Genomic DNA, 25,109 nt, shown 5'->3' on the forward strand with positions numbered 1-25,109 from the left:
CATCAGGTTTGATGAGACACTCAGGATAACTGCTTTTACACTGCTAGCCTTTATTAGTAAACTCCATTGTATCAAATTTCTGCAGGCTTACTGCAGCTGTGCTGCTTTGTTTCCCATGTATGGACAAAACACTAGTTTTCTTCTGTTTGACTGGAATTTTCTAGTGTTCAGGGTTATGTTCCAGCTTTAAATACTCGTCTTTAATAATGTTAATAGCCTTTCATACTAAGGAGCTGGAAAATATTGCATCTTGGTACATGTTAATGGATAATACATGGCCTGCGCTTATCAGATTTTTGATGCTTGGAAAAGATCAGCCAAATCCTCCTTTTCAATTAATTTTATCACAATCTCCATTTATGCTCTCTAGTGCAGAACTGAACATGATAACAGTCTGCTGAATTAGGACCATGTCAAACAGTTGCAACAGCTAATAGAATTAAGGTAACTAAGAATGCAGTGACTTGTCTTGCCTACAAATTACATCTGTTCTGCCTTTTAAAGTGAGAATTAAGTCTTTCCAAGTAATTGGTAGAAGGTTAGGAAATCAAATTAGCAGAAAAAATGTTTTTAAGGAAGGAAAGACATACAGTATATCTGGACACATAGGGGAGCAGGAAATGACTAACCACAAATCTTCCTACTGATGAGAAAAGCCATTTGCAGTGGTTCTGCCTCTGCAGTGGTTCGTGCTTTCGAATTACTCTTGTCTGACTAGAGAACACTCTATAGCCTTTTAGCAGGATGAAATCTGGAAGCATTTTGATTACTCCATAACTTTCCACTGCTGTAACTCCTTGTGGAAACTTTAGAAAAGTTCTCACAGCATTTTAACTGAATTGGCCACCTTATCTGATTAGATGGAGTTGTTAAAACCAAAGTAAATGCTACCTCAGGACTTCAATCAATCTACATAAGTTTCTCATAAGTACAATGCCTGCTCTCAACCTGCCTCTCACATGAGTTTTTCATTAATAAAATGGTTACTGCTCTCACTTTCAGCATAACTGCACACAGTCCAGACACAATTTCTTTTCTTTGTTACTCTTTTGTTTTAAACTCATAGTTGGGCAGTATGGTGTCAGATCTCCATGGGATTTTCCAGGAAAATAGCTTTAACAGAAAAGCATAAATTAGCTTTTGTAGAGAAGTAAAAATTGATAGACTGAGAAGGAAATGTACTACTCTTCCATGAATTTCAGATTATGTGAAGTGTATCATAACTTTACCTACTTTAGGGAAATAATGTGAAAAGATAAAATTAAAACCTTCAATTAAAAAAGCCCCAGGTAAACTACTAACACTCCAGAACTACTTGTGATACAGAAGTCTGCTGAATAGGAAAGACATTAAAATTGGATGTAAATTTTGAGGATTTAATTCTGATTTTATGTTGAACATCTCCAAAGAGGTTTAAGGATTCGGTTCAGTATGTCCTTGTAGACATGAAGTCAACTGGAGGTCTGACTGCAGCAAAGCTGGGAGCAGAAATATAGTACATTAAGTAACACAAATCATGAAAACAAAACCAGGTCTGTACTGATCTTAAAAACAGAGTTACTCCATTTCCTATGTATTTTCACTGTTTTCCAGAGACTTCAGACCTTCAAAACAGAAATATGAATATAATCAACTTTTAAATGTCCAATTTGCTTAGTGGTACTTCATGTCTTCACATATGTTTTATGTGAAATCTCACTAAGGTCCTTTAAGTTAAGAGTCAGTCTTTGGAGAGATGAGGAAGAAGAAATACGGATTTTCAATCTAAGAAATAGCACATACTCCAAATAATCCACCTCTATAAGGAAAAGCTCCCAAGTGAGGGTGGAGAACAGATATAGATCCTCTGATATGTGCTTCAGGATTTCAGTGAAAGCTCCAACTCTCAAGGGAACAGGGTGAGTTATGGACCCTTTTCTGGCTGCAGAAACTTAATGCACGGGGAACAGCTGAGCACCGGTATCCCGCCAAGATCTGTGATGTTTTATATGCACTAAAAAACTCACATAAATTACTGTTACCTTTGCAAGAGGCTCCCTCAGCCTCCAACCTCAGGAGGTGGTCACAATCACAGGAAATTGCCCCAGTTCTGTAATTGAGAGGATCAATATTGGTTGGACCACACCAGTTTTTCCAGTGACATTGCTCACGGGTCAGCTAAAGATCACTCTCACAAAAATCTGTCTCCCAGGAGAGTTCTCTGGCACGCTACAGACCTGCTCTACAGAGCCCAGAGGAAAGCCACTGAACTTAGTAGAACGAAGTTGAATAAAGTAGTGATGCGGCTTTCTAGGAGAGGCTGCTGGCTGGACTTCAGCATCATTGATCAGCCAGGAAACATGAGGCATCAAGTAAATGGGTACTTGGTAGTTTTTTCCCTGCCACAGGCAGACACAACCACCATTCCAAATTCTGCCCTTGAACCTGTGAAGTTACATTTTTCTGAACTGCTTTTGTACTATCATTTTTAGATTATCTGTTTTTTATTGTGTAACTTAAAAAAACAAATAAAGAAAAAACAACCAACCAAATTAAAACAAAAACAAACAAAAAACCAAACAAACAAACAAAACCCACCAACCCAAACAGACCAAAAAACCCCCAGCTTTTCCCTTTTCATCTGTTCAGCGAATGAAGATACTGACTTGGTATCGAATTAATTTGATATAAAACTAATTTATTTTGAAGAGTCCTGTTTCAAGTTATTCAAAACCATTTCTGCTTCTTTCTGTCTCCCAATATGGTCAAAGCACAGTACGACTAACATTGTCCTGAAACACTTTCTGTAACTTCAGCGTACATCTGTCTCAAGAAGCAGCAAATTGATGGCCTGTTACTTTTCACAATGTTCTATGTACTGTTTCAATGGCTTCATTAGAAGTTGTCAGTGGCTGAAAACAAATCATTAATTCAGTGATGTATGCTGAATGCTCAAACACCTGACTTTGTAGCACATAACTGAAATGATCACAAGGTCAGGCTAAATTACTTTCAGCAATTTTTGGGTCTTGATATACAGCACAAACACAAGCAACACAATGCTGTCGTGAGAAATTAGGATTTGGGTGGCAGGGAGGGTTCTAAACTGGAGAGTGTGTTAGGAAATAGGCCACTGAGTCTAAACATTTAGTGTGAACTTAACTGTTCTAAGCATATTACATTTCAGGTAATAACCGAATTCAGTACGTGGGTTTTTCTTAGTAAAACAGCATAACTTGAAGATTATCCACATGGACTCTCTAAGAATCATACTAAAGTAAATTCAATAAATATCTCATTTTCTCCTGTAGAAAACAGGGATTAAGCATTTGATTTTTGATGAAGTAGAAAGAAAACGTACTGTTTTAATTTGAAAAAGCCTCAAATAAATTAGAACAATTTCTATCTTCAAACAGCACAGCACTTCCAACTGGAACAGAACTGATTTTCAAAAGAAAGCCATGCATGTATTCAACCAGAAGCATGAAATATTGAATAGCCTTAAATGTGCAGTCAGCAAGCCCCATGAGCTTGACAACTTTCACTTTGCTGCTCTTCTTAAAAGTCTTTTCTTCTTCTTGTTACAAACCTGAAAGCAGCTCTCCTTGGAAAGAGTCTTACATTTATGCAAGAGCCTGCAGTGACACATACATTGGAGAAAAGTAAGGGGAGTAAGCACGTTTGCATAACTAGTAAAACATGGTATCATCTTACTCCAGCTGTAATTTCTTCTAATTAGAAAGCTTTTGCTCTGGGTTTTGTTTGTTTTTAAATCAAAACTTAACTGCTAGAGTTAGGCAAAAAGTAATTTATTGCCTGGAAGTTTGCACAGTGATTTGTATTTCACAAGATAAGTAGACAGTTGCATGAGGAAAAACAAAGTCATGAACAGAAGAAAAAAAGCAGGAGTAATTTTGGTCCTAAAAACAAATTATAGCACTTGTTATCTGCGTTCTGATGTTATGTGCCTCCTCCAGGACACTCCAATGAGGACTTCACGGGCAAACTCTGAGCCCAGCTTTTGCTCTTGTCACCATTATGCCCTTGCAGCACCTACATCTGTCTGCAGAAGAACACACAGTCTTCTGGCAGCAGCTAATTCCACAGACCTCGCTATAACATTAAATTTTTAAATCAAATGCTGCAATTAATTTGGAGAATGTTGATCCCACGGCAGCAGAAGGCATCATGTTAAGACTTCCTTATGAATACAACCTCTGCCTCCAAAGCTTGATAGAGAAAACAGTGACTTGGAAAATGTCACTCTCTCCATGACAATGAAGAATTTTGACCTTGTGAGCTTCATTTATGCAGGAAAAAGACGTGTAACATGGTTTTTTTGCTTGCACTGTAAAATTGCATCATGTTAATCAACAGCATGCACCATGTGTCTTGACTGTGGTAGAAGTCTGAGTCTAAGCTAGTGAAAACAGCTGTCCATAAAATGTGAAGCAGGACAGTCTCTGTCTATTACAGGTCATGTTCGACCACGGTTCCAATGAAAGTTAAAGAGAAAAACTTGGTGTCTTTGGTTTTTATTTCTTCCTCTGTAGGATCTCCAAGTTCACACAAAATAAAACATTACTGTTCAGTTGACCACAGTCTTTCATAGGGTTAAAACATTCATTCTATGGTTGTAACACTTAAACAGTTTAAAATCATATCATCTGCAGACTACTATTTGTGCAATGCCCCCATCTTACACGATTCTGGTCAATCAAATGCTGCCTTCTTTGGTAAGTGCTCATTTAACAAGCTTTATTTGTATCTAGTTCTTTCCAGAATAGTAAAAATACAAAAATCTGGTTCAATACATTTTTTAAGCGGGATGTTATGAGTGCTCTAGGCTTCTTTTAATCACTACAAGACTTAGTGTGATTTTCATTTATCCCCAATCTTTGACAAGTGCTTTTCATTTATCCCCAATCTTTCACAAAAGCTTTTTTTTTTACTTTTTTGTTTGTTTGTTTGTTTGTTTTAAGCATTGCAGACTGCTGTGTTGGACTCAATCTGTCACAGTTGCTCATAGGGAAGTTAGCAACAAAAAAGGAAAATGAGATTGTATCTCAAATACTTGTAACATTTTCTTACCATTGCAGTAAGGAAGTATCTCCCAGTATGGCATAATATTTGGCTGTAGCTACTTGAGCAATTTGAAGGAAATACTTATTTTTTAACTCTGCAGGGAAGCTTGAAAGTGGTCTAATTTATTTTTTAGTTCTCTTTAATTCACAGGAAGAAGCAACACATTTTTTAAATGTTTATTCAGCTTCAAATACATCTTCTATAGATTCCTGTGGTATATTTGATATACATCTTCCCTCACTCCTTCAAATATACTTAAGCTTTGAGGTAACGTACGAAAAAAATATAAGAACACTTTAAAAAAATAAAAGCAAAAGATCAGTAAAAAAAAAGTTATGCAGGATAAATAGAAAAATATTCTGTCTTCCTTTCACTAAGAATAGTTTCAGCACAAAGCACTTCAAAAAGCAAAATAATCAAGCCATTGAGTCCAACATTAAGCGTATTTGTCAAGCAAAACTGACTTAAGCAAGCATTTCACCTGAGTTTACATTTCAGGGATTGAGCCCACAGCAATAGAGAAAACAAAGCGTCCAGGGCAGATGATCCCATGTCATTCTACCCCTTACTTAGAGGGGTACACAAAGGAATGGGGGGGGAGAAATAATAATATATATATATAAAAATTATATATATATATATATATATATACACACATATATATATATATATATATATAAAACCTTGTCTTGTTGGTTCTGTGTGGGCAAAAGATGGTCACTTTCTACAGCAGCATCTCTACTCATGCCTGTCAGCCAGTACTGACTCTGCCAGTACTATCCACACAACAGAACCTATATCCCATGAGATTTTGGGAAATTATAGCAGTGCTGTCCTGCTATCCCGGAGGGACCTTTCAGTTTGAGGAGTGTATTCAAGAGACACAAGGCACTTGCTGGGAAGGCCTGAGATGAAACCTGTGAATTTAGAAGGTGGTCCTCTGCCCATTCAACAACAAGGGTATGCCACATTTCACCTGTGAAATTATTCCAAAGGAACTCCGATTTAAAATGTGGCACCTTCTGGCACACATGAAGATTATTCCTCTGGAAAGCATGATTTCACCCTCTCATTTATATACTATATTGTAAGACTGCAACAGTCTAAGAAAAATATTTTTACAGTTGTAAAGATATGTTTTGGGAATGACATAGGAAACACAAGTCATAGTTCCTCAAGCTGAATCAAAAAAGCTAATCAGAATCTTCATCATCGAGGTATTCCTCTGCGTTACTTAATGTTCGGACTGTACCTGGAAAGAAAAAAAGTTCTATTTTAATCTAGGATATAATCAGGAAAAGCCTCATATTTACAACGCTTGCAAACCAGCATCTGAGAAACCTGATTTCTCTGACATTTAGAGATACTAAGGCTACACAGATGGGGCTGTAGGTCTGGATCTCAAAGACAGGACTAAGCCAGTAGCCACATCACCTACATATGTGATTTGGCCTGTTCCTGTGAACTTCAAGAGCCATCTTCTGGCTCAATGGAACCTGTACAGCAGAGTTGGAACTCTTTAATTCTATTTTCTGTATGTATTACCTTTAAATTGCAAAAGAAAGGATGGGTAAGTTTGTTGAAAAGCCTCTATGATTTTATTCTGAGTGCCCAGATGGCTGCCGTTCTCTGCTTAAAATCAAAAACATTCCACCTATTCTCTCTGTCTTTTCTCACCTAGGGTTTTTTCCTGAATAAATATTTCTTATATCTATTTATGAGCTTTTGCTATTGAAGGACAGCAAGCAGAAAACAGCAGTAATTAAAGTATATTCACCAGATGTGCAGCAGTGCCTGGAGAACTACATCTACCTTTGGGACTGCACAAAGATAAACAGCATGGGCTTTTTGTGATAGATAATTATTTGGCTACACATTTTCAAATATATAGGAATAGGAATACAGATTACATATAACATATATTATATTGTACTACAGGGAGCCAGGAACCACGAGATCCTAGTCAGTCATAGCTTTGCAATAACATATTAAAACAAAGTATTAAAAATATTGGGTGCAGGCATAACAAGACTGACATAATTCACAGAAGTGATAATCATATTATCCTAGAAGAAGAAAAATAAGTGCATCTAAAACTAACCTGCTCCATGGTTTTGGTAAAAGAAATCTAATACAGAAAAATAATTTTTTTTTTCCTTTTTGAGTAGGAGAAGCAACAAAGGAAGAAAGGAAAGAAAAGAATCTGTAGAGCCCTGTGCTGAAGGGGTCATACTTCAAGAAAAGACAAATCTCATTTCTTCTGGATAGTTGTTCCCCCATTCAGGAGCAAAGATGACATAGACTTTTTGTATTTCTGTGACAAGATTTTAGTAACTTTCATTTCTTAGAATATACTTCGGTAATCAAAACATTTGAATGTATGCGTATACATGCAAAACAAGAAACTGAACATTTAAGTGGAAGGAAAGTAAGCTTCCCTGGATAAAACATTTTCCAGATGGACTATGACAGAAGCCATTTCTACATAGGAACAGATTTGAAACCAGGGACAGGAAAACTACTGATATCAGAGTGAATCTGAAAGATCATAATTGTTTCACTCACAGTCACTGGAAATACTGAAATGTAGAATCAATAGACACTGAAGAATGAAATTAACAAAAATAACCAAGAAAACACAAAATACAAGAAGGGTATACAGATCAGCTGTGTCACAAAGATTATAAAAGGCCAATTAAAACAGAAAAACTAACAGGGAAGCTAATACTGAAACTGTAGGTAGACTGAGAACATCAGCTCTCTTATCAAGGCAAACAAGAAATGAGAGTGTGCAAGAGTACCAGAGACTGGTGATAGAGAAGCGACGAAGGATGAAAAATCAGTCACCCACAAACCAAAATTAATTTAGAGGGAGTGAAAAAAAATGCACTAGAAGCAAAAGATTAGTTAGCTAGCAATCAGAAAAGGAAACATAAATATAATTATTAGAGACATTAGAACAGAGAATACTCCTGCAGCGGTTGCCTACAACTGACAAAGATGAAATAAGTGCTCCTAACAGAGATTAACTAAGATTAGAAGTAAATATGGAAACAGAAGAAATTCTGCCATTTGTAACAACTGTTTTCTTTAGAGTCAAAACTGATGGAAATATTTTGTCAAGGTTTTCTGGGAAATTATGATACTACTTCTGTCAAAGAGCTGCACAGTATTTTTGCTGCAATTACTCTTCTCGGTCTTCTAAAGCTGCAGTCAGCTTTTCCACCATTAATTCCCAGATCTGCTAACTGCTTACAGGTTAGCATTCCTCTGTTCTTGCTTAGCCCTGTGACAATACAGTTGCTAGTCTGGATATCCCACTGATACAGGCTGTAACTCAGCATGTGTTTTTCAGTAATTTCTCATCTTATTTGTAATTCACCTAGGATTTCCACCTGAAATTCAGCCTCCTGAAAGCTACAGATAACATTAATCACGCAATACTGAACAAGTAAGTCTCTGCTATGCTTTTAAAAATATCCTATCTCTTTAAATCTTTTGTACAAGGACACTGTGCTATTAGAAGAGATGAACGCAAGTGGGAGGCAGTGAGACTATTTTGATAAAGCATTCTTTCTTTATTTCTCTATTAGAGAGCCACTCAGAGAGACACAGGAATAAGAAATTTAAAATCATTAGCAGCAAGAAAACAAAAGAAGAGCACCTGCTAGTGTTTGTTTGGCTTAGTTCAGGGGAACAGACAGGCATAAGGGAGAACATACCACATCATTTTACTCTCATACCCTGTCCCTTGTGGCATACTGCTTTTAAAGTACTTTCTATCCTTGCTTTCTTTCTGTCTCTCCACTCTGAAGTGCTTGTCTTCCATTTCTTTCCCTTTCCTTACTATTTCACATCTTCTGAACTCTTTTGCCTCTCACCGACACCAGATGGCATTTTGAGCGCTCAGCAACACTGAATGTGATAAACCACAGGTCTCTATCACAGCTCTGCTGAACTAATCCTCTCAAGTGAACTCTTCCAAACACAACCCTTACCCTATGTAGCCCACAAGTGGTTTTACAGCTATGAACATATTGATACTTAGTTGAAAAATTAAGTGTCCTTTAAAACAAAAAAATGTATCAGAGTAAAAAAAATCAGAAATACCTGCACTCTGTTTCTTCTTAAGCAGGGAAGCGCAAGCTGCATTGGTTGCCATATCTAAAGCCAGTTTCTTCTCATTGTTCTTCAGATCTGTTCTTGCCCCTTTATAATAGAAAATTTTCATCATGAATCACTGTCTCAGCTATCTCTTGAGCAATGGTATTATGATACTAGTTTCAGTAGCATGAGTGGAACAGTAATGGACAAGGGAATCTCATCTGTGGACCATTCTGAAGCATACTAAGAGCTATGGATGCTCTTCCATGAGCTACAGTTGGCTGGGGAACTCGCTGGCTGCTCTACCTTTCCAGGAAGCAGGTGTCATTGCTGTTCTGCAGTTAAGTGCTTAATTTTGTCTGCAAAGCAGGATGAAATTTATCTTGAGCAGGTGAGATGTCTACTTTCCAAATAGCTGCCAGAATTTTCTGCAAGGCTTACAAAGTCAGGAAGGTAAGTTGGCTAAGGATTTTACCGGAGTAACAGTTTAAAAAAATACAGATTAATAAACATTCAGGAATCTAGTCTGCCACACAAATTGTTGAAACCTTGGTGAAGATCTTTACCCTTTGCCAGCAGCATCTCTACAATATCTGCATAACCTTTCCATGCAGCAGCATGCAAAGCTGTGTCTCCCAATTTGTTCTGTGGAGTTAGAGGGAAAAGCAACAGGATTAAAATACAGCAAAAAAACTTTCAGCTTGTACCAAGGATTAATAACACCACACCTCTTCTGTAGAGGTCTGTTGGTTTAACTTACCTGTTGGTTTAACTCTAGATTTGCCTGGGTAAACAGAACATCCACTATATCTGCAGAAAAGAGGGAGAGGGAAAATAAAGATAAAAACTTCAGGAAACAAATGGGATTTTTTGCATTCGGAGTATAAATTTTGTCTAAGATTCAATGAAAGAGACATCCAATCAGCTAACAAAGATCTGTAACAATCAGACAGCATTGAGCAACCAACCATTAGTCACAAAGAAATGCTACTGCATAAAATAGCCAAAACAATACAGCACTTCTTTTTGGTTTGTCCTGCTTCCCACTCTGCTTCTAAATGTTACACTGATTTGAATGTCTGCTTCAACAGCAACAATAAAACGCACAGCATTTGATGGAGCTGAACCTTCCCTCTAGCTTTAACTTTTAAAAGAACCAGAATGATCTTTAAAAAATCTTGGTTTGGTTTTATTATTTAGTACTGCAATTTTAGCAATCAGTCTAACAAGCAAATGAAGAAAACCATTGAACAGTCATTTCAAATTAATTCTGTTACCTTTGTGGCCTCCATGGCATGCCCAGTACAAAGCTGTGTTTCCAGCTTTGTCTAAGCCATTGACTCCAACTCGATTATCCAAACACTCTCTCAACCAGCTCAGGTTGCCTGAAAGACAAATTCAATGTTGATAATTTTTTTTTTTCTTTGAAAAAATAACAGAACCATTAAAGGCACATAGTTCTTTCTGAAGGGTGTGAGCCCTCCTATGAACTTATTAAGGGAATAAGTATTTAGCACCAACACCTACAATTCATAAAACAACCAAAGTCATAACAACCATATTTTCTTCCACTCCCAGAAGACCTTTAGATCCCTGTGCAGTTAAATGGATGGTACTAAACACTTTTCCTGTGTATACAATCACGGAGTGGCAATTCTTTCAGGCCGTAAACCAGCTCAGCTTCTGAAAGCTGCAAAACTTACCAGATAACTTGTTCAAGATACCAGACAACCAAAACAGACAGGACATCTTCATTCTAAATATATTATTATTTTGAAAGAAAACAAACAAATCATCCTTCAGCATTATACAACTAAAACTCAAATCACACTTACCACGTTTGGCAGCTTCATGCAGTGGGTTATCAATAGACTCAGCTTGCTCTGCCACTGAGATGAAAAAGAGAGAAAATTCTAACTACTTAGAAACTGAGCAGATATTTCATACTGGTGTGGAAATAAACCTTTGATTTATTCCAGAAGAACCAGTAATATATTCGACTCTAACGTGAAAGGAGATTTGTGACTGATGGACTAGTCAGATGCACTTCAATTCCCTGTGTATCGGAAACCAATTCAGAGAAGAGCTTGTGAAAACTTCAAAGAACGACATCAAATTGATCAACAGTTGCAAGCCACCAGGAATCTGGAAATACTTCATCTCAGCTGTTACTTCTCTTTCTACACTTGTAAGACGGTTTTGAGCAACTGCATGTGGCTAGGCTTTAAAACTACAGCTTGCCATCTGTACTTATGAGTGAATTATTTCCAAGAGGTCTGTGAAGGGTAACTAGAAAAGTCCACTGTCAATACGCTTCTTTGTTTTATGGAGTCTTTTTATTTTCCCTGGAAAATTGCAGGAGGTCTGCAAAACAAAACTGCTTAAACAAGGTATGTAGTGATGGGCAGATTGAAGTTCAGGCTTCTATAGACCTTTTCTTAATCTCACAAGCTTCATGTTTCACTAGAGAGGAGCAGCGAACAGTTCATGGTCACAAATAAACTGAGCAGCATGGTCAGAAGTGGGACCATGATCTGGAAACACTTTTTTAAAAACTTAGGTTTTGGGTGTAAAACCAGGTGACTACCACAGGTACAGGCAATAAGGACAGTGTACAATCTGAGATGAGTAGGATCTCTAAGACCTTACAACTGTGGCTTGTTACAGGAAGCAGTGAGAATGTGAAAGGGTGTTCCTCAGATCAAATGTTACTGTAATCAGATCCAATGCAGGGAAATGCTATCTATGTCAGTTACCAGAAATATTAATGAAAGTCTCAAGAATGTTGTGGCCTATCCAGAGCTCTTCTTACTTTGGTGTGTATTTCTCCTCCAATGCTTTTAATTGCAAGATTTCACATGCTTATCTCTCTACATGTAAGTAAAACAGAACACAAATGCTAGACTCTGACCATTCAGTTAGAAAAAAATTTGTGCAAACAATGAACAGAATCCTAATGCAGAATGGGAGAAGCCAGTGCCAGAGCAGTCAGGCACTACACAAGCAGAACATGCCAGTCATCCTGAGCAGTGCTTGTGCACAGCAGAAAGCATTAACACTAACCTAGCAACACTGTCCTGAAAGCCTAAAAATCACTTTGTATTCAGAAAATTCTTATCAGAAGTTAAATAGTAAGGATTTTTAGCACAAATAGAACTGATCCTGTCTTCATCAGCTTTTCTATTCACAGGCTTTCCAAACTTGTTCCTTCAGTCCTATCAGGTAGAGCTCAACACCTGACCAGACACTCAGTAGTTTCAGATCTGTCTCCACCATTTGCAAAAACATTGTACAAGAGCACAGGAGGTGACAGTGTTTCAATGGTTAAGACTGAACCTAGGCAGTCCTAATGGTGGCAACTAGTGGTAGCAGGCCTTTGGGGATTCTGCGCAGTTTGTCTAAATCAGAAAGACTCATTCTGGTACTCGTCCTTCATAGGGTCTGCAGAGGCTTCTGTTCTGCTTTCGCATTAAATTTTTGCAAATCTGCAGAGACACCACCACCTCGCACCTCTCCACCTGATCTAAAATGGAAGTTAAATTGTTGTTCAAATAACTTTTCAGTAAAGCACTCTGCAAGCAACTTTTCCAAACTATCTCAATGGGAACACAAACTGAATTCTTAAGTTTTTTGCCTTATTTTGAATATTACACACTTTAATGTTGAAAAGAAATTTGAGTACAGGTAAGCATGTATAAACTCTTCTTGTATGTAACAGTGGCCACCTCTGAGAGGTGGTAAGAGTAGAAACAGCCTGGAAGTCACAAACTATGCTGAAATTTGATGTGATGTTCTCACCACAGGCTTCTATTCATGTACTTCTACTTATTACAAGTCAGTGCAGGGAATTGTAGCACTACTACCATAATATCTTCTAGTGAAGAAGCAACAACATAAAGCTACCGCAGTTTCTAATGTATTAGCAGTTTTGATACAATCTTTCACATGACACTACTGCTCTGCCCACATTTTCCTGGAAGGACTTGGAAGTATTGTGCTGTGTTGTCTGTACACAACGGTTTTTCAAAGTGATTTTAGTTGAATCTGAAAAGACAATTTCTATTCAGTCCAAATCAGTAGAGGATATTTAATCCACAAGAAAACAGTGTTTTCGGTAGCTGAATATATTCATTAGAAGAAACAAATGGCAAACAGAACAGTTCTATCACTTAACTGGGGGAAAAAAAAAACCACAAAGGTCTACAGAATTGCTCACAATCTGTTTTAGCTTCCTGTCCATATGCAGGTTTACTTAACAATTTCAGTATTGACTATCTATCTCTGTAAGAAGCCACCCCATGCTGAGTCAGACTTCTTGATCTGAAAGCTACTAAAGGCTGTGGCTGTCCATCCTGTCTACTTAAAAAAAAGGCAATATACAGACTGAAGTAATGTAGCCAAGACACTGCTAATGAGAAGATCTTAAACACTGCAGTGTGTTTATTGAGAGTATTAAGAATACAAGTCAATCACTTTCACGTGCCATCTGTAAAACCTTACTTTAGATCCAAGTGCTCTTGCCCTCAAAACTGAGAGCATCTATTGCTGTTACCTGCACAACCAGAAACATGAACAGTGAGCAAACTCAAGGTGCCTCCAGGTTATAAAAACATAAGACAGCCTGTCTATTGCTCGTGTACAGTGCTGATTGATATTGTAGATGTATCTGAAACACTTTGGTAGAGGACTGTTAAACGCTAATACTGTGATCAGTTTCTGGAAATAAGTGTATCAGTTATTTTTATTCAGTGATTTTCTTTGATTGTGAATGATCTCACCACATGAAAATATTATAAACATTACCATAGTTGCTTGGAATTAGTCCAGTTCTCCCTTTGCAAGTTCCTTTCCACCAATTTGTATCACTCTGCAGAGAAAAGTTAAAATATTTCAGAGGGGATATGCTGCATCTCAGAAGTATTCAGACTGTATGGGATGTGTTAGACTCACCATGTCTGAGATGTAAATGATATCTCCTTCTTCAAAGTACAGTTCATCTGGCTTAAAAAAAAAAAAAAAAAAGGAGGAGTAAACAAAAATCTCAACGTGTGCATTTCTGTAAAACAAATACTTGGATAAAGCAGAGTACATTCATCTCTTCTTTCAAAAGAACAATAAATCTAATTCTCTAGCAACTGGACAATACTCTCACAGTCTTTCATACTGTAGTTTGACTTGCCTACAGGTAACTTTCTGGAGCTGTGACCTTCCTGACAACTAAAGAAAAAGACTGTGGCCTTTCCAACAGAACACTGTCCAACAAAGCAGTGAAAAGTATCTCATGTTTGTTAACTTCATTCCTTTCTTGGTTGGTCCCAGTTCATCACATGTCTTAGTTCTCAACTATCTTTGTTGCCTTTGGAAGAAAAGAAAAAAGTCACTTAAATTGCTCATCTTAGATTGCAGGTAACTGACATTAGGGAAGAAAGTATGTTGCTTTTAAAAAAGCTGGACTTAAAATAGGAGAGTGGTGATTTATCAGACAGTTATGGTCACATTAAGAATCTATATCCACCAACAGGCTTTTTTACTGAAAATATAGTACAGTAAGTCTAATAGGTTAACCCTAGTAGAACTGAATAAATGTTATTATAGACAAGACTAAAATTAAGCTGCTCAAAACCCTAAAATCTAGATGTACTTACCGTTCTGGGCTCAAATGTATACAGGGCCCTGAACACTTTAACCTGCCCTAAAAAAAGAAAAGAAAAAAACCAGTATCAGTATCACATCTTCTAAACACAGCATTCATGTACAGTCCTCAAAGCCAAATAAATTACTCTTCTTAATCCTTAAAGCTGCCTGCTGAATGAATTTATGCTATACCTCCATCAATTAAAATCATGATGAATAAGACTTAATCCAGCAGCATGGTTTCTGAAGGCAATGGGCCAACTGATCCGTGAAACGTAAGCTGTCTCTTGTGCACACCTAACACAATCTTCACAGATTACCATGCAAGTCACCTAAAGCATTGCCAGTGATTTCTGAGGCAAATTGTAGTTTCAGTCATATACACTCCCACACACTCATACATGTTTTATACATTAATAATACCTATATTGTCAAATGATACAAAATTAAGGGAAAAAGGAAAGAAACAAAGCAACGACCAACATCTGCAACATGTTCTCATCCTTACTTCAGTTGTTACTAATTAGGAAAATCATGCAGCAGCAAAGAAATCATTGCATGTGAAAAAATGGTAAATAGTCATCAAGTCCTATTTATGGAATGTACAACTGACATGGCACTCTGTTCAGATGCTTAAAATAAGCTATAGTATTTACAATTCCACTAAGTGGGCAATGTTTATTTTAATAGGACAGTTTTGAAGACACTGTCAGCAGCATCCAAGCCAAGAAAAGATAACCTTAATGCAGAGAGGTACAAATTTTATTGCATAAACTGCAAAAGAAGCATCCCTATAAACATTAAAAAAAAAAAAAAAAAATCCATATAGGCACATTTCAAGAGCACAAAGCAGAAAGTATAAGAAGAGTACAGGAGAAGAAACATGTATCTTATGTAATTCTATTAGCTGAACTGCCAAAGCCCACTGAACTCACTGGAGAAATGTATTATGTAAATTGTTCTGTATTGTTTACTTTTAAATATCTTAAGGATGTATCTGTATTTCAGGGTCTTCCACTATACTTTGCATGTTTATATAGACTAATTAGTGATTGAAACAGTATTTGCTGCATCAGGACAATGCATTACCTAGACCACACTTAGCCCAGGCTGGTTTGTATCCTCAGAGAAACTGATGAGCTTACTGTCAGAGGTTAGTACTGTATAATAAAGTGTGCATAAAAAAATCTTGTGTAGTGTAATACACAGAGAGAACTGAGTAATGAGACAGCAGGCTTCCTTGTATCTCAAGGATAAGCCTTTAACCTTCCATGAAGAACCATGATTGCTTAAAATGTTTTTGCCCTTTTTTTGCTAGATGTACTCTTCATTACCCCAATTGCCAAAAATCGTACCGACAATTGTAATCATTTTCAAAAGTTAACTTAAGGCCTTTAGAACTGTCAGTTTAAATTGATATATGCTGACAGGCTTGAGAAAGGAGGATGGTACTCAACTGTATAAGATGACAGTTTGCAGCATACCCCACCGTCTTGAGGTGGCTCTTAAAAGACATTTCAAATAACTGGATATTCCTCAGCAAAAGCCATGCCACAGCACATATTTATGTAGTGGCATTTACCACATCATAACTACTAAGCAAAACTTTTCTGTAGTCCTCTGTCTCAGCCTTTTTTGGGGTAAAGTGTATGTAAAAGTTTAACCATAAAATCAATCCATGTAAATCTTCTAGATTGCTAAATGTATATAGAAACAGTATATATGATTTTTCTTCCAATTTATAACTGTATCCCATGCTACTCCCAGATCTTATTTTTTAATAACACTACAGATCTTCAGTTTGGCTTTACTGGTTCTCTTTCTCACACAACAGCCATTTACTAGAGATAAAAGGTCAAACACTTCTTAGATCTTTGCCTCAGAAACTAAATACCTGCATTGTGGCAACAGCTAATAAGGATGAAACCTTTGTTCTGTCTGTTATCCATACAGAAATTATGAACAACAGTAGACAGTAATGGGTCTCAGATCTAAGAGTTTCAGAATTAAACATCTAAACTGCAGCTGGAGATAATTTAAATGAAACAACATAAAACAACACAAAAAGAAGAAAACAAAACAAAATAAAACAAACAAACAAAAAGAACAAGATGGCGAAACAGGATGGGTGACACAGAGTACTGTTCCTTCTCCTTGGCTTTCTTACACAGATGACAGCAAAATGCAAGACAGAACTGCACACTGGTGACTTTAACTTTCACCTATGGATTTTCAAGGTTTTATGTAAGCAAAAGGAGGAAATGGACAGCAAAAGGGACGAATAAGAAATATTAAAAGGGGAAATGAGAATAGGGAAAAAGACAGGGAAAAGCAAGAAATACAGATATGTGTGTCGTATGTGTGACGTGTAATAATGTACTGCATCTCTGTCAACAGGTCTTCTAAAGCTATCACACCCTAAGGCAAGGAAAAGAAGAACGAAGACACTGATGCTGATAAAAGTCTTGTTGACATGTTTTTTAAACAAAAAGCAATTTACACTTGTGGAGTTTTTTGTGTTTTGGTTTGTTTCTCTTTTTTTTTCTTTTTGCTTTTTAAATTCTGTACATCCGAAACAGAAAGTTACTTCCATAAATGTCAAGCTGTGGTATCACACATAGCGCAACACATTCTAAAGTATTTTCCTGTCATCAAATACAAAGTACAGATTTGCATGTATAGAACTGCAGGTCTGATTAATTTTGATTTTACAGCACAATACGTGGGAGTTAAACACTACTCATTATTGGCATCAGTCTTTTAAAAGTTTCTTGGTAAACAGACATTAAAGCTGGTTATGCTGCTGCATAAGAGCTGCATTTAGGAGCTAAGAGCAGGACTTCAGCACTTGGTATGGCAATTATTTGTGCCAAATTTTTAAGGAAAAAAAAAATCAGCATAGGTTACTTTAAGTAACAAAATGTAAGGACACAAAAGACACATTAAAACTCAAATCTCTGTTCTGCAAATACTGATGAATTGTATCTTACTATGTACATGAGCACCAGTAATCACCTGAGGTACTTTTATCTAGCAATGCCCATCCCTAAGCATGCAGACAGACTTATTAATGGGTGTCCTTTGCAAGAAGCAAAAAATTAGAAAGTGCTTAATGACCTCCTGTGCTCCTTCTTACGACCATCTCTCCACTATGAATCACGTTGTATGATTTATGTAGGATGGAGAACTAATACATTAGCACTGATCTGAACTTATCAAAGTTGACTTACTGCACATCCCCATGTACTTCAAGAAGACATAATAAGTAAAATACACAAGACACAGGTACCTTTTCAGGATTTCAAGGCACCAGATAAACATTAATTATTTTATTCTCAGCATGACTAATGAGGGGAGTATCCTTTTAAAAACAGTAAATGGAGGTCCAGTGCAGTGATGTGTCTCACAGTAATTTTTTCCAAGTGCAGGGACAAATTTAAATGGTTCTTCTCTTCAACCCCATACTTTAGTCACAAGGCTATCCTTTTCCTTCACATGCAATTTGCATTAAACATCTGTAAAACAACTATCTGACAAATAACAAAGGCAATTTATTATAAATACCAAACAGATACAACTACTCTTAGCATACAAACTCCCCCAACCACAATTTGCCAAACCCTCACCCAGCAAAACAGGGTAAAGGAGTCAAACTAACAATTCTCTCTAACCAGCAACATAAACCAAATGGTTTATCAGGCTGCTAGGCCAAACCCATGCCCTTCAAATTATTTTGGATAATGTCTCCTATAAATGTCTCTGCTTTTATGAGGAAAGGAAACAGGCGATTCAGATTTCTAATATGACCCTCTCCCAGATAAGTGCATAAAAGTGAAGAAACTGAGGTAACAGCTTCAAAATGCAGATTCTGATATTTACTGAACTAAAGCAAGATCGCTGCTGTGCTTTGTAACACAAACTAATAAAAAAGAGAACATCTTCTCAAAAGAGCAGGAGTTTTTGTTCCATTCTAGAACTTTTGAGGTTAATTTTTAATTAATTGCAGCATAACTATGAGATGGTTTCCAAATAAGTGCTAACTATTTTTGCAACAAGGACTTACTGTTTCTCTCACAGTGACGCTTCTTTTTCCCCACTTCCTTTCTACTTTTACCTCAGCTTCTCCATACCAACATCTTTTACTCAACTTGCCACCAAAGCACTCTCTGTTTTCTGCTTTCCTCTTATTTGCTTTCACCCCTCAAAGAAAAGAAAACGGCAAAACCAAAACAAACAACCAAAACAAAACCAAACTACCAAACAAACAAAATGACCCATCCCTGATGGCATTACTTATTTTGGCATTTGAGTTAGGCTGAACTTTCAGTACCAAACGGGAGGGAAAGCAATTTCATAAACTGCCAACTTATATTACTTCCTCAACCAAAAAGAGGTGCAAGAGTCATTTATTTTATTTAAGAAAATAATCATGGCAGTAGGCCAATGTTCACAGCAGTTTCCAAGGCCTAGCCCCAGTGAACTCATATGAGTCTTTTGTTACCAAAAACATTTTATGATTTCAGGCTTCACCTGCCACTGACAGACACAATCAAATCTCATTGAGGCAAAAAAGATTTTACAAACCAGATATTGATATTTTCATTAGTTACATTTCATGAGCAGCTCTAGACTACCAAAAAAATCAGAGTAATTAACTTACTTTAGATAAACAGGCTCAGTGCGTATCACAAAGCACTTAAAGTGCCTGTAATACAGTAAAAGGGTAATCTCCCTACTAAAGAAAATAAGAATTGGCCATGGTCACCTATGGATAAATTAGAAAACTTAAAGTCTATCAACTCCTATAAGGGTTCAAGCTAAACCTGGGCTAATTGTCATCAGCCATCTTCTCCCTTGCTCCCACAAGGCTGCACAAGAGCAGCTGAGAATCAGGTACTGTCTCTAGCACCAACTTGATGGAAAACTACTAATTTGAATCCCCACATGTAACAAATGAAACAAAAAGAGAAAATATGTATACAATTTAGGATGGTGGGAGAGGGAAAGGACAGTCTGCATGTTCCAGGGCCTATGTTAGTTTTAGAGTCTCCCTCACAGAATATGCGTAAATGGGAATCTGAATTTTGATACACAGTTAGATTGATTTCTCTGAAGGAACCAAGAGGTACTTTCTGCCTCACCTCACAGAAAGCATGATGGCAAAAGGACAGTGTGTTTGTTTTCTCAATAATGGCCTAAGAACCTTCAAATAAATTACCTAACCTGGCAGTGTACACCAGCAATTCAAAGTCACAATCTTTTGGTCAAGTGATAATATCAAAGGTAAGATACAAGTCAGAATAATTTTTTATATACTTGCAGTTTGCCTTAGTAAGCAAAGAGATGTTTGTGTTATGATCTGCATGTCTCTTAGGAGATGTGCAGTTTCATTCAAGGACATTACTGGCCAGACTGAAACATTTTTTCTGGCTTCTTACGAACTGGAAAATAAGGTGGTTTACACCAAGACCTTCAAGCATGAATAACAGTAATGGAAATACATTCTACTGGAGTGCTACTTGTATTTTGGCATTTTGCTCACAGGATCTTGCACAGAGACACAACAGAGTACAACACAGCATTCAAGGATTGCCACAACTGAGACAGAAAAAAGTGCAGTCCCCACTTTAGAGAACTATCTTCCACTTCTAAGTAGTGCTTGTTACAAAGGGGAAGCGAACACATGGCACACAGAGGGGAGAAATAGAGGGGAGGAAGCAGACAACAAAAAAGCCAAGGAATCTGTTCAGGGACATGTTGAAAAGACTGCAAAGGGTAGGCTGTGCCAGTGTAGATGACAAACCGGGGTCGCCCAGGAACAACCATGGACTACACCATTGAATATCTGGAGTGGTAGGAACAAATAGTATTAATATTTGTTTACAGAAAATCAGAATTAAGAATATTCTCACAGAAGATACCTGTGAACACAACTTCCCAAATTAATTTTGGCTGACACAATTTGATGCTGAAAGCTTCTACTTCTTATCAAAATTATTTCTGCAAATACACGAAATTTCTTTACTTGTAGGAAGCTTGTTTTTGGCTCCAGCAGTTTGCAGTACAAAGAGGGTTTGGGGTCAGAAATGAAAATTTAAAATTCATGTTGAAAGCAGACTTGGAACTGTTTAATTGTTCCTCTGTTGTCTTTTGCAGCTTAGAGCTGATGATCACAGTGTATTTCCCCACATTCACACATGCACATCTCCCCAGCTAATAGAAACCTTTCTTCGACTACAGGTCTGCTAAGACCTTAGGCATGTGACTCAATGGTTTTCTGCTCCTGTGAATGCTATCACAGCTTCTACTTTACCTAAGATTTAAGGTGAAGTGAACCTGATTGCGAGTCAAATTCAATATTTATCTTCAGAATCCTTTTATTAACTGTGACAACTACTAGTGGCTGGAAAGTCAATAGACCTACGTCAAGAAGTAACCCTTTATATTACATATGTTATGTTTCCTCCTGCTTCTCTTCCTCTCTATTGGCATAATTTAAAACTGTAAATTCCTTGGGACAAAGACTGGTCTTTCTCCATAAAATCTAAATGTTGTGTGAACTCTAGGCCAGGATCAACAAACCTTACTCACTCCATCTGGAGAACATGAAAATAAGTCAAGTTTCTTTAAAATATCAATACACCACTTTCATCTCCCCAAAAGCTGTTGCTGCACAGTAGGAAAGGCCCTAATGGAAAACACATGATAAGATAGAGAGCACAGTTCAATGAGACAACTAGCAGAAGACAATATAGCTTGCCAGGTTCAAAGGACCTAATAAGTAACTTTTTAAAATAGGATTAATATCCAACACAGAATGTTTAAGAGGTTTATGAACTCTGCAATAAATAATGTAGTTTGAGATACAGATAGAATTTTTGAAAGACAGAAGAGAAAACCTACACTTGCACAACACTGACAGAAAATAAAGTGTCTACAATTTTCAACCCCCACTTCACTCCTTCAGTAGCAAGTTTAAAAAGGACATACAGTTAGAAAACAGTACTACTATAGAGCCCCAAGAGAAAAGCAAAGCTAGGCACTTGGTTTTTTTTTAAAAAAAAAGGTCTCAAAACAGTAGAAATTAAAAGCCTTCAAAAGCATCTAAAAACAGCAATTACCCCTTACAAAGGGGATAATGACAGACCCCAAAATACTAGCTCAAATGTCGGCAAATGTATCAGATGATTGTCTAATACACATTGATGTCAAAATCTGTAACTGAAATCCTAATATGTTGTGCATGCTACAAGATTAATAGAAGAGCCTTCCATCAGATAAAATGCTCTCATGTACTGAAGAAAACCACACTTAAGGCTATAGCTAGTTAGTGTTTCTCCTTTCACACCTCCTTTTTTCCCCACATTTTTAAAGCACCATCTAGTCATCCAAGTCTTATGTCCAGCACCCCTATGAGGAACAGTGAACATTCACTGTTATAGAAAGGATGAATATATATTTCACTTCCCAGCCACCTGCTGTATCTCCTTTAATCTCTACCTAGCCTGCACTTTTTTTTCTTTTTTATCCTGAACACAGAGTAAAGGACTATAGCAACTAATGTCTTGTTTTTCCTTCTGTCTTGAACTGTAGCAATGCAGCAGCAAGGCAAGCAGGTTCACCACCCTCTGACACAGGTCACAGCCCAGTTTACAGACTGGATACCTGATAATAGTCAGTGATGAAAAATTAACACAAGTTGACCGAATGCACTAGGACATTCCACCAAAGCCACCAAAAGAAACATCATTACAATGCTGTTGCAACTGTTTCAACACTGCAGTTTCTGTATTTATCTGTCTTACTTAGCATATTTTAACATCTATAATCCTGAGGGACTGAATGACAGTACCATAGGTGTAACTGATATTATAGACAGAACAAAGCCAGACATGCAACTACCGAAATATTTTGGAGTATGCCAGAAGACAGCCTGTTTCTTAAAACGCCTTGAGAAAAAAATAGCACGTTAGCCTCCATAAGACTCTCTTCAAAAATTAGGGATTTAGCAAAATTAATCTTTTTACCCTTAAAGAGCTCTGAAAGCCACTACCTTCTCTTATTCTCTTCCTCTTCCTTCTTCAGCCATTTATTTCTACCCATTTCCGTTTGCTGTGTCGAGCACTCATGCGGTAAACCAGCTCAGCAAGTTCATTACACATAAAAATAACCTAACATAGAAAGTCAGAGCACAGATCCAGCTTTTCATGTCACTAAATGGAATGGAAAGGGGGTGGCAGGGAGTGGAGGGGGTAGGGAACCTGTCCTTTTGATGGTAGTATGCATTTTATTACATCAAGCATACCACAAAAGTGCACGCTGGTAAACTAGTGAGAAACACCTAGTATTAGACATAACACATCTGAGTCTGAGAGCTCCTGCAGGTCAGGTAGGGTTAGAGCCTTTAAATCCTATAGAATCTAAGGTTAAATTTAATACCTCAATTTTATGATCTAAAAAAAACCAACCAACCAACCAAACAAACAACAAAAAACAAAAAAAAAAAAAAAAACCAAACAAAAAAACAGCTTAATGGGAAAAATCTACCGTTCTTACATATTTGGCTGTTAAGAGGCACACCACACCCTTTCAGTAGCTCACAGATTTCCTCAGTATGGGTTTTCAGTGAGAGTCCACAACAGCAATCCTTCTATTACTGCCTTTTAATTTCAAGTAAGCTGTTTTCAAAGAGGCTTTGCAAACTGCAAGGCAGAGAAAATTCTTCCAAGGATGAAACTCCGCATTCAGAGAGCTTTAACACATTTTCTTCCATGGGAAGGTTGAGACTGATGGTTTAAACAGCCTAAATTAGGTTTGCACTTACTTGACTTCAAATTAAAACTTGTTTTATGAGCTGTCTAGTTACAATACACCAGTAGTTTATGTATTTAATTATTCCTAAAAAAATACTTATTTCAAATAATATTTAAAATATTGAAATTCAAATGTATCTACAGATCAGATAATAATATTTTGGGAGACACCAGCTAGTGTTATCTATTTAATTGCATCCACAATGAATATTTAACTTAAAGTAAGAATTCAGCCTTTCATACTGGGAGATGATATGCAAACATGAAAAACAGCAACTGAATTTTCCTGATCAAGGCCTTATTTAAAACAAAACAAAACCAACTCTATATCTAATGGCTTAAATTTTAACAGAAGAATGTATGTTTACCTGAAATATGCCATTTCTATTCCAAGGTTTAAAAATGCAACTTCCAATGCTTTTTTCTATTTGTTTTTAGAAAAATATGTGATTGTTACTAATTTTTTGAAACTGACTTTGCACTAAATTAATCTGAAAAGGCTACAGGCGCATGGAATTTATGCATTGATAACTAAATGCACTAGAAAGGGCAACGTGCACATCTGCACCAGGATGTGGAAGGCCACATCATGAATTTGGCTGCAGAGAGTCCTCCAAGGCAAAGCAGTGGATGCCACGGAAGAAGAACAAAGTAGCACGGAGCTATACTACAAAACCATTTTCACCCATCAGCGTATCGCTAATCCATGCAATCACAGGACAAACGTCAGAGTATTGCAACGCCTGTTTCTCAAGAAGTTAAAAGGTTTCCTGTGCAGCTCATCCCACGCCAGCCTCCCCTCGAAGGCCGCCCGGGCCGCGCCTCACGGGACGACGACCGGGAACGAGGAGGTTCCGCGACAGCCCGCGACACGGGGGTCCCGTCCCCGGAGCTCTCGAAGGTTCTCACAAGCCGGAGTAGGCGCGGGATCCCGCCCAGACACGATGCCTGCGTGATGAGGGCAGCTCCACGAACGCTTCCAGCGGGGCCGTGAGCGCTGGAGCCGCCGGAGGGGCTGCCCGCCCCCCGGCACCGAGGAGGCGATGCGGAAGTTAATGGCGGCGGGGCTGGGAAAGAAGGGGTAGGCGGCCCTGCCCCGCTCCCCGCCAGCCGGGCTCCCGGCTCTGACAGCACCGACCCGAACCCCAAGCCGTCCACGTGTCAGCAGGCAGCGGACCGCCCCACGCCCCGCACTGACTTCGCGCTACCGCTGAGGCGGTGGGGGGCGACGGGACGGGCCGCCGGGCCCCTCCCTTACCTGGTTTGGCCGGCTTAGGTGGTGGCTTGGACATGGCTGGGGCTGGGCCGAGCACGCACAGGGACGCGGCGCGGCGGCGATCAGCTGCCTACAAGCAGGCCCGCGGTGCCGGGCAGGGCGGGCGGCGGTGCAGGCCCTCGCCTGGCTCCCGGAGCGGTGCGCGGCAGGCAGCGGCGGGAGGGAAGAAGGAAGGAAGGGCGGCAGAGAGGGCGGCCGGGCGGAGCCGGGGGAGAGGG

At 38.1% G+C, this 25,109-nt stretch overlaps 1 protein-coding gene across 1 annotated transcript; it reads right to left on the bottom strand.

The window, feature by feature from the left end:
• Positions 1-4,498: 4,498 nt before the first annotated feature.
• OSTF1 (osteoclast stimulating factor 1) lies at positions 4,499-25,085 on the bottom strand. Its single transcript, XM_065861212.2, has 10 exons — positions 24,874-25,085; positions 14,814-14,860; positions 14,119-14,169; positions 13,972-14,035; positions 11,004-11,057; positions 10,446-10,553; positions 9,929-9,978; positions 9,735-9,813; positions 9,175-9,273; positions 4,499-6,316 (listed from the first exon to the last, which is right to left on the bottom strand). Exons 1-10 carry the CDS (start codon positions 24,905-24,907, stop codon positions 6,258-6,260), a joined length of 645 nt encoding a protein of 214 aa, XP_065717284.1. The 5' UTR covers positions 24,908-25,085; the 3' UTR covers positions 4,499-6,257.
• Between the last annotated feature and the right edge of the window lie 24 nt (positions 25,086-25,109).

The sequence above is a fragment of the Patagioenas fasciata genome, chromosome Z, assembly GCF_037038585.1.
Source record: "Patagioenas fasciata isolate bPatFas1 chromosome Z, bPatFas1.hap1, whole genome shotgun sequence".
NCBI lineage: Eukaryota > Metazoa > Chordata > Aves > Columbiformes > Columbidae > Patagioenas > Patagioenas fasciata.